Source organism: Pyxicephalus adspersus, chromosome Z, assembly GCF_032062135.1.
Source record: "Pyxicephalus adspersus chromosome Z, UCB_Pads_2.0, whole genome shotgun sequence".
Classification (NCBI taxonomy): Eukaryota; Metazoa; Chordata; class Amphibia; order Anura; family Pyxicephalidae; genus Pyxicephalus; species Pyxicephalus adspersus.
In genome coordinates, this window is record NC_092871.1 from 10,037,016 (window position 1) to 10,047,703 (window position 10,688).

At 43.5% G+C, this 10,688-nt stretch overlaps 1 protein-coding gene across 3 annotated transcripts in view; it reads right to left on the bottom strand.

Annotated features, from left to right (window-relative positions):
• Nucleotides 1-2,301: 2,301 nt before the first annotated feature.
• EGFL8 (EGF like domain multiple 8) overlaps nucleotides 2,302-10,688 on the bottom strand; it is a 31,297-nt gene continuing 22,910 nt past the window's right edge. For all 3 annotated transcript variants that reach the window (XM_072430606.1, XM_072430605.1, XM_072430604.1), the window contains 8 exons: nucleotides 10,421-10,503; nucleotides 9,297-9,425; nucleotides 7,752-7,864; nucleotides 6,342-6,437; nucleotides 6,088-6,252; nucleotides 4,304-4,368; nucleotides 3,238-3,400; nucleotides 2,302-2,487 (listed from right to left, as the gene is read on the bottom strand). In XM_072430606.1, the coding sequence (XP_072286707.1) occupies nucleotides 2,438-2,487; nucleotides 3,238-3,400; nucleotides 4,304-4,368; nucleotides 6,088-6,252; nucleotides 6,342-6,437; nucleotides 7,752-7,864; nucleotides 9,297-9,425; nucleotides 10,421-10,500 (861 nt within the window). In that variant the 5' untranslated portion in view covers nucleotides 10,501-10,503 and the 3' untranslated portion in view covers nucleotides 2,302-2,437. The remainder of the gene's footprint in view (nucleotides 2,488-3,237; nucleotides 3,401-4,303; nucleotides 4,369-6,087; nucleotides 6,253-6,341; nucleotides 6,438-7,751; nucleotides 7,865-9,296; nucleotides 9,426-10,420; nucleotides 10,504-10,688) is intronic.

Here is a 10,688-nt window from a genome sequence, read left to right on the forward strand (position 1 = left end):
GGAGGAAGCAGCAAGAAGCACTCCATCCTCATCATTAGTAAACCATAGAGGTCATTAGTTAGAGATTTGGCACAAAGGATCACTAAATAACATTGTGAGATGGGTGCACTAATGATGGATTTTTCACCCAAAGCCGGAATTATTTTTTACTACACAGTATTTATATAGCGCCAACATATTATGTAGCGCTGTACAAAATCCATAGGCATGTCACTAGCTGTCTCTCAAAGGAGCTTACAATCTAATGCCTCTACCATATTCTTATGTCATTTACACAAAGTGTCAAAGTCAATTTTGAGCAATTATTCTAACTGCATGTTTTTGGGATGTAACCCACGCAGACACAGGGAGAACCTGCAAGCTCCATGCAGATAGTGTCCTGGCCGCGAGTCAAACCTGGGACTTAGTGCTGCAAAGGCCAGAGTGCTATCCACTGAGCAACCCTATTGCAGGAATACTGGCTTTGCTGGGTGCATTGCAACACAATGGATTGGCACCTTGTGCTGCTTCACCTTCTTCCAGCTCTGAGCTTTGCTGTCCAGGCTCTGCAACCTTTATATACGCCCAGAGCTCAGCTTTAGGTTCCTTGGCTTGGAAGCCTCTGATCATTGGCACAGCCACAAATGCTCTTGGCCACCTCTCCTTACGCCAAGTGAGATCCATGGCTATATATAAGTGTTTGCACCTGCTAATAGGAAGTGGATGACGAAGACGTCCGCAGATCAGCCCCTGCAGATTGTTGTGTTTATAGTGCAGGGAAGGGTGGTGTTATGGAAAGCAGCACCTTACATGGACACCACCCAACCTCCTACCATCTCAGGAAGGGAGGAAAGGCTCTGTCTACTCCTTGATTCCATTCTTATCACAAGCTAGCACATGGTGAGAGGGAGAGAGGCCGGAAAGAGCCGGAGAGGAGAGGCTGGGGAGCAATGAGTGGGAAGTTTGTACGCTGAGAATAAAGCAGCCTTGTGTCTTATAGATGTGAACGCAGACACTTCTGTATGAGGGATAGAAGTGGGGTCACATATACATACAATGGGGGCAAATATAGAACTAGAAAGGAATGGCAAAAATATGAAATGAGCCAGGAATGCGATTAAAGGGGAAACACAATGAGGAAGAAGAACCACCCTCCTCTGCTTCCCGAGCTTTCTGATATAAACCCATATAGTATGGAAATGGCAGGGGTACGAGTGCCTTGTATAAACATTACAATAATGCTTTGTATCAGTCTTCCTCAACCTTTTTATCATGGGGGGAAATAACTTTCAGGACTTCAGGGAACCCGTTATAATTTCCACAGCTCACTGTACATTAGCATGGGGGGTATTTGGAAGAATGCCTCCTCCATTGCTGGCCAGTGGGAAGAATGTCCCCCCTACAGATAGCCAAAAAGATCCTTGGTGTCACTTAGTCTGAATTGAGAGGAACAAACTTATGGAAACCACTAGGAAACCTGGTTGAGAAAAACTTTTCAACCTTTTGATTTATCTTTAGAGTTGTCCACAGGCAAAACCCCAAAGAATAAAATACAAATATGCAAGCTCATCGGTTCCCCTTTTGGTTCCACCATTAGTCCAATTGGCTGGTGGAATTTGTTGACCCTGTTACTTATGGAAAAATATTTTCAGGTAGATCCGAATAATAAACGGAACCTCTGTTATCCTAATTCACTCAATGGTATTTAACTGCAATACAGATGGTATGGAAACAGCATGGAGACTCCATTTATATGGAGGTGGCACAACGGAGGTTACAGTGGAAGAAAAATCCTCTCCTCTCGCCCCCTTGGTGCCACTTTACATCTTTATCTGATCCTTTTTCAAATTTAGGGTCTTTGGCCATCTTGGTTGACCGAGCCAGAATGACGTACCTCCTGCAATTACCAACTACATCTACAAGTCAGAAAATGAATCTAATACATGAATATGGCCAGATTCTCAAATAAATTACCCAACAATATTTTCTACATGTGCCAAATCCCAGCTAACATAGCTATATAGAACCAAATAAGAAAAGGGACTTTTACAAACTTTTATGTCTTTTATATTGGTGCCTAAAAGTCCCTTTTTTTCTTTTTTGTTTTTTTTGGTTCTACAAATCAGAAAACCTGTCCTGTCTTCCTTCGCCTCCAGCACTTTGCTATTGGCCAGTAATACCCCCCATCATAATAACAGGTCAATAGAAAAATCCAGGTAAGTTGGGGGTCCAGACTAGATGCCCATGTTGTAGTCATTGGCCACTTTCCGAAGTTTGAGGTAATAACTGCTGTGTATGTAAAATAAATAAACAACTCCAGAGTTTTACAGAAATAGTTTTTTTATTGATAAATGTAACGTGACAAAAAAAGGAGTAACAGGGTTATAAATAGGAGAGGGGGCACATAAATAAATTGGTCCATGGGAAATATAAATAATTTTAGGAGCTCTGTGTAATGTTAGCGTTTTAGATTTATAGGGATCTCTATGTCATTACCGCGACAGGAACCTGCAGAGAGAACAAAAAAGAACAGATTACAAATAAACCAATACTATAGGACACTGACAGAGCACTCAGTATGGGTGGGGGTAAAAAGGATGGAATAATGGGGGTCAAGACCACGGTGAATGGAGCAACAATCAATATGGCATGGTGATTAGAATAGGAGCCATGTGGTGCCCAAAAATATTTACATAAGCAATTGATTTGACATAGACGTAACATGAGTGATCTGGCCAATTTTTGGGCCCCCACTTTAATTTCTAGTGACCTATAGATACTTTCTGACAACCAACCACAATGGATAGGAAAACACTTATGACCCTCATGGCACCACATAGCCCATCACAAAGCACTGTTTATGCATTGGGGTGCTCTGGGGTGCTTTGTGCATTGGGTTCCCGTGTACAATGCCCTGGGGTGCCATTCACAATAGATGGGGCTATAACATACACAGAGCAGGTGTATTGCCATGTGTTGTGGTATTGTGCATTAACGCTTGCTTTTTGCCCATGCACATGTCGGAATGGGCCCTACTGGACACGTTGACATTATCAAGAGCTTTTACCAAGCCTTTTTTCTTTTTCTATTTATTTTATAGCTTGGAAGCTATGCCACATAAATCTACATTGATAGAAGAAGAGGCAAGGATCACTCTTTACTGATGAAGGAAAGTGAAAAGAATATAGAGGATGGTGATTGGTGGATTGGAGGGACCCCTATTGCGGAGAATCGCCCCTGCCGTCACTCATGACTTACACTCGCCCATCTTTTCCTCCATGTACATTAGCTGATCACTCAAGAAATCCACCCGATCCAAACTGCGAATCCGCTCCCAGAATTCCTGCACCTGTTCCTGGCCGATCTCGGAGAGTTTAATAGGAATGAGCCGCTGCAGGGCCGAGAGGGTGCTGTCCAGTTTCTGTAGGGAAGAGGAATGTAATAGCAAAACTCATTGTCTTATGTTATACTGTATGTTATACATCTAATGTATGACATTTACCAATCAGGACTCCAATCTTCTAAATCAAAGAGATGATGGAATCCAAAGAAGCCTGGATGTGTGAGTATGCGTGATCATATTTTTGTGACCCATTTGCCTACTTTATGTATATAAGGGTATACAAGACTTTTATTCAAAATAATCCTTCATCCTAATAAATGCTCTCATGGCATAGGACGTTGTGCCTGAGATCCCTGCGTCATGTGGTTAAGGGAAGGGGGTGCCCTCATATACAAGCCTTCTCCTGCCATTCATCTCCGCCTCCTGAGCTTTGCTATTGGTCTTCTATTATTGATGGGTATTTCACTAACCAATAGAGAGGCTCAGAAGGTGTGAAGAGGTGTAATTAGGAAGTTGCCAGACTATCAGGGCAGCCCAGTACTTGGTCACATCTGCAGAGAATTTAGCTAGGGAACCTGAAGGTGTACACAGTAGGTAGTTTTATATACAGATTAAACCAGCTGCAGATATAATTAGTAGGTGTACAGGGGAAGCCATAAAAAACTTTGAATTGCATATCTTGTTCGTCCTTCTTTTTCCTTTTTGTGGATTTGCAGCCTCTATGATTGGCCAGACCCAGCTGTCATTTTTACAGCTGGGACTTGCTATTGATTTCAGCAACGGCTGCTCTGGTGTAAAATGGAATCTCTAAATCATGTTTACTGCAAAGTATAATGTGACATCATTTTACTCTCTTTAGTTACACTCAGAGGGGGGTCTTTGCTTGGAAAAATATTTCAGTTACAGGATCTTACAAGGAAAAAATAAAAGAAAGATGAAGAATTGTCCAAAATGCAACAAACCTGGAGATAAAAGACTTACCTGTTCCAAGGATGTGACCAGACCGCGCAAATCATGGACCTCATTGGAGAGTCTCTGGGATGCATCTATGAGAAAATATCATTTACAATCAACAGTTTGTGTTTTATGAAATAATAAAGGATGAAGATGAGTAATGGAAGGTTTAGACCTGCTTAGGGATCAAGCCATTCCATGTGGCTTTATCAGCACTCGGTCACTCACACCGCAGCCCTGGTTTGCAGCCTCTGCAAATGTAATGGCCGGGGGCAGTGAGCAGTGCTGGTGTTCACATTGGCCATGAAGTTGGGGTGCGGTCACTGCTTCCTCATGCCAGTGAACTGCTGCCTAGAGGGAGACACTACAAGTATCAGCCCCATACAGAATGAATGGGGGTGTCAGTGAATGGTACAGTACTGCCCGCTGTTACCCGCTAATAGATGTTGGTTCTTTAGTGCTGTGATTGACCGAATGGCAAAGTGCCAGCTGCCAGGAGCCGTGCAGGATCCCAAGGCAAATCTCAACCTGCCCTTAAAAGATATTATTGATCATGTGATCATATAGATTGTAAGCTCTTCGGGGCAGGGTCCTCTCCTCCAGCTGTGTCACTGTCTGTATCTGTCTGTCATTTGCAACCCCTATTTAATGTACAGCGCTGTGTAATATGTTGATGCTATATAAATCCTGTTTATTATTAATAATAATAATAATAATAATAATAATAATAATAATAATAAAAAAATAATATTATTAACAATGTGATAAACTTTCTCCACCCCCACCATGCTTCTATCTGCCGGGTCCATGTGTTCAGACCCCCCATTGTTTGCCCCAGCCTGGTGACAAGTGTTGATTGGTTACAGTCGGTGATTTTTAGCAGCTCCTTTGCTTTGGAGCCATTTCCTGCCTTTTAATTATCCTGGAGCAGAGATCTGTGTGCGATATGATCATTGATGGCGGTTTCCTTGCTTAGTCAGCCCTTGGATCTGTGCCAGTCATGGATCCCGCCAGCACACGTTACACTGGGAATGTTTATTTTGCTTCAGGCAGGATGTGAAGAAAGCTGATGAGGTTTTTAAAAAGGAACTCCAGGTAATGAATGCAGCTCTGGAAACATTAATACATCCATAGATGTGCAGAGCTGAAAGAGGGGCTGAGGGAAGCAGCACAAGCAGTGCAAAGTGCATGCTGATTGCAGAATAGAACAGAATGACAGAGAGATGAGCTTATAAGCATTCTGCTTCTCAATTCACTGTCCAATCACAGATTGGGGATGTTACCTGTAAGTGAAGGTGAAACTGCAGCAGAGGCAAATCAGGTCTTTTTCACCTGGGACTGGTAAATCTTAGAAATAGACTAGGAGTAATAGGAATCTTGTCTATGGATTTCAGGTTTTGCATGTTTATCTTTAAGGGAAACCTGTATAGTCATTCTGATCCCAAGGCTTCAACACTGTCAGGAACACCTACCAGGAACATGTCTATGGTCAGCAATGGCAGTCCAGCTTTTAAAGCATAGAAATTCCTCACTACTTAGATTTTAAGCTCTTCCGGATGCTATCCTTCTCCTATGTCACTGTCTGTCATTTGCAGCCCCTATTTAATGTACAGCGCTGCGTAATATGTTGGCGCTATATAAATTAATTAATTAATAAATATTATGGTGGCTGCCATGGCTGGAGTCCAGACTGGATAGGCTGGTCACATGGGTGTCTTTGCATTTCACGTTCCTGGCTTCATCAGGCAATTACTTTATTTTAATTACTTATATATCCAAATGAAATAAATTGAGTCAGAGCCTTGACTTACCTTCAGCTTGCTGCACCGGCACAGACGGGGGAGTTTGATCTTTCATACAAGACTTCCTGTCCTCCTGAAGTGTGTACCCCGCATTGCACTCACAGCGGTAGCTGCCCCAGGTATTGACGCACAGCTGGGCGCAGTAGCGGGTTGGGCGCCGGCACTCATCTATATCTACGGAGAGAGAGGCACAGAATCGCGGTAATATAGACAGCAGCCCTGAAATGACGTGTTCCAGAGAATGGGGCGTAGAGTCTACTTACCTACATGGCAGTACCTTCCCCCCCAGCCAGCAGGACAGCGGCACATGTTGGGTTTAATACAGGTCCCCCCGTTCTGGCATGGCTTCCGGCACACAGCTAAGCAGAGAACAGAAGATACACATCAGGGCCACCTATGTACAGATCATCATTGCAACTTACTGTACAGCTATAATGATCACTAGAATGCCACCAACCTACAGATCTGGAGGTATCATGCGCCCAGGTGTGCAATATATGGCATTCTTTATCTGGAGCTCACATGTCCACCCTTATAAATCATGCAGCCGACATCTCCTAGATTGTAAGCTCTTCGAGCAGGGTCCTCTCCTCCTCCTGTGTGACTGTCTGTCATTTGCAATATTTAATGTACAGCGCTGCGTAATATGTTGGTGCTATATAAATCCTGTTTATTAATAATAATACAAATAATAATAATAATCTAAGGACTGGTGAGCTACAATATACGACATTTAGTATTGGTATAATTATTTTTATTAATATAGTATTTAGTATAGCAAAGACACAGGAGGAAGAGAGGACTCTGGGCAATTGAGCTTACAATCTAAGAGTTGGTTGGAAGGAGCTGGAGGGCGCTTAGTGAAGGGTTAGGATGGAGATGAAGATGGGTAGGATAGTAATTGTAATACAAATCCCCCTGATCTGAAACTAAACCAACAAAACTCTGCAACTTGCCAAATTTTCTGTATCTCATTGGCCATCTCCAGGCAATAATAGGTCATGGGAGAGAAAGAAAGGGCCACCGAGGGTGAGAAAGGGGGATGATCAGAAATGTAGGTGGGAAAGGGCAGACATAGGTAGGTGGAAAGTGTGCAATTACATGAGGGCCCCTGTTCATCATCAGCTAACAGGGGCCCCCACATAGGTGGCAAGTCAGTTCGGTAGGGGGACCCCAAGTCAGTTCTGCACAGGGGCCCAATATTAGCTATATCTACCACTGAGCTGGGGCAAGAACTGTGGAGGGATTTGAAGGCAAAGCACAGGAGCTTGAATTTGATTCTCTGATGAAATGGAAGCCAGCAGAAGAGGAATGGTGGGAAGGCTGTGTAGGTAGGTACGGTAGGTAGGTGGGAAGGATTAGAGTGTAGAGGAGAGAGTCGGGTTAGTGGAATACCAGAGAGGAGGATGTTACAGACCTCCAGACGAGAGATGATAAGAGCATGTACAAGGAGTTTGGTGGTCTCTGGGGACAGGTAGGGGCGGATTTTGGAGACGTTGCGTAGGTGGAAATAGCAGGACCTGGAGATGTTCTGGATGTGTAAAGGATTATGTGGAATCAATTTCTTCTTGGGTTTAGATATAGGTAAGGAATATAAGATGGCACCCCCTGTATTTATCCCAGCAATGGTTTCTCGGGTCTTGAAAAGTAATTCAGTAAAAGTTTTCCCTCACCTATCTCGCAGGATTCAGAGTTGGGCTCCTTCTTCTTCCACCCCGGGCAGCAAACCGACTTGACCTGGACAACCTCCTTCTTCACCTGCCGTACTGACACCGAGTACACAGTGCTGCAACAGACGGAGGGCTCAGATTCTCCTTGCCAGGGTCATACTCAGATACAGACATTGGATGGACATATTGGTGCAACTTTCCAGAAGAATTCAGTTCTCCACTCCACTGATCTTTGTGATCATCATTATAAAAAAAAAACCCAAACTAGAAAAATTTGGAGGCTGCCCCTGCTGTACTCCTTGTGAAAATGTTGTGTGCCTGGCTGTCCCTGGTTCAGGGCTGCAGGAAATCTAAGCTTCCTGCCTGCAAATCCTGTATCTGCTGCAATACTTCTGAGACACAGAAAGGTAGCTAGGGTAAGTAAGGTAGATACGGTCAGATTGTTTTATATGGGCACTTGTTCCAGGTCAGTATCTTGGAAAGTAAGCAAAGCAATGGATAAACATGACAGCCAGGGACATAACGACTTCATTGGAAGTCAGCAGTGACAGTTGTGTGGTTCTGTGGTCATTTCACCTTTACTACAGGAGCAATGAAATGGTTTACAGCGGTCTCATAGGCTTATCCACCTTCTATCTCAGAAGCAACACTTTCCCTTCTCCCCCTCTCAGTATTGAATTAGAAGCTTACCTCTCCTTGATCTGCCCTCCCAGAAGTAACTCAGCAGCTCAGCTCACCCTACTTCCTTCCCAACAGTTTTTCAGCAGCTCAACTCACCCTGTGACCTCTTTCAGTAGCAACTGAGCAGCTCGAATCACCTTGCTACCCCACCCAGATTTAAATCAGCAACTTCCCCCTTGTCTATCCCAATGGAGTTGACTTGTTTGTTCAGCTTACACTGTCCCCCTATCAATCAGTGACTCTGCAGCTCAGCTCCCCACTTCCTAGCAGAGACTCATTAGCTGAACTCACCCTGCTCCCGCTTTCAGCAGTGACTCAGCAGCTCAGATCCCCCTCCAAGTGGTGATTCTGCAGCCTTACTGAATTTTAATCTCTAAATTAGCACAACCCAGGAACCCTTCAGTGAAGGTTGAGCTGAGCTGCTGGGAGAGCTGATTTAGATAACCTCCGTAACACACCAGGGACCTATTTATTCTAGTATTTGTTCAGTAACCCAAAGCTCGAATTAGTAAAATCTGCCCTCCTTCATTAGATATTAATGGATGCGTAAGTGCTATAAAAGCCCCCCGTAACAACCCAATTCATTGTTAGTGTGTCAGAGATAACTTAATCAGCGCTGGGTTTTGTTGGGTTAGCAGCTGCTAGAGATCTCCGACTTATACCAGGGACAGCATTAGGGAATAGGAATCCTAGGTATGTATGATGTGGAGGTTCCAAATGCTCAGCATTGCGGCTCCCTGCACCCCCTGGGTCCTGGAGAAGGTGGGTACCCTGGGCAGTTATTTATTTTGCCCCCAGACCCCTTTAACTCAAAATGGGTGAAGCATATTCCATTGACATCATTCCTTGCTGACCCCCCAATCTTACCGGTAGCTGCTGCAGATCCGGTGACCTTGGCATGTAGTCAGGAATGGCTGGTACACCGGCTGGATAAAAGTTTCATTGGAAATAACTGGGACTCTCTCCACTTCTCTTGAACAAACCCCGGTGAATGTGCTGAAAAACAAAAAAATACCCATTGAGCGGTCCCAGGTGAAGACTTAGGAAGAGGGAAGTAGAAGAACGAAGTGGTTTGGTGCAAATATCATCTTCTATTACAGATTGACAGCCAACACGTTTCAGGATGGCAACATCTCCCTTCATCAGGGCTTAAATGTACAGAAGACTGATTGACTCGATGGGGTGAAGTACAATACAGAATAAATACAGAATAAATACAGCAGCTGCAGAATAGAGTGCATGTGTGCATTTCTCTTATTAAAGGCTCAGTTAAAGCAGATCTATCACTAAGAGATTCTCCAAGCTGGCATTTCTGTCCTGGTTCTATAATATACAGCTTGCCTGGTTCTGATTCTCTGCCTTTATTACCTCTGAATCACAGAGTTTGCAGCTTATTCTGGGGACCTTGGGGCGGGGGTGTTTGGACATGGGTTGTGGGAACATGTCAGAAGTGAAAAGTATCATTAAATTTATATGCAGAGTTTTCAAATGTATTAATTTTGTCACTTGTCAATTGCAGTTCACTACACATATAATTGTGACCAAATTATCTGGGGACGTATTTAAAACAGAATGTAGTTTTCCATAAATAAAGTTGTAATACCGTTCACAAACATTTTTCAACAGCAACTAAAAAAGTTTTATTCACTGGGAGCTGTTCCCACGAGTCTCCCTGATATCCCAGCAATATTGTCCTAATACTATGTTAGGTGACTTTGCCATTAAAAATTTGGCAAGTGGCTCAAAAAAACCTTTGATTTGATTTAGGGAAGAACTACGTTTTTTTTTAAATTTTTTTTTCATTTCATTTGTGCCATGTTCCCACTGATCATCCTAACCACGCCCAGCAATTTTAAGACAAGCTGGCATTCAGGGGGCTGTGCGCTTATCTTGTATAGTAGGCTTGGTTACATTCACAAAATCATTTTTTTGCAGTAAAATCAGCTTCATGCCCCTATCCCTCCCCGCACACAGCTATGCATAGAGCTCACCTGGGGCCTTGCGCTGGTACTGACAGATCCATCATGAAAATCAGATCCATCCACAGGGAAGTGGCGGGAGACATGTTCATCCTCTGCAGATACAGCAATGATATGATTACTATCACACCCCAATATCATTATGTATTTCATGCATCAATAATCTGAAATAATATGCAGGATACAGAAAATAATGCAACCTTCCAGGTCCAGCTTCAATTTATGGAACTGGAAAGGGTGTAGAGTGGAAGTGACGATCAATTCTGTTCTCACCATCTAT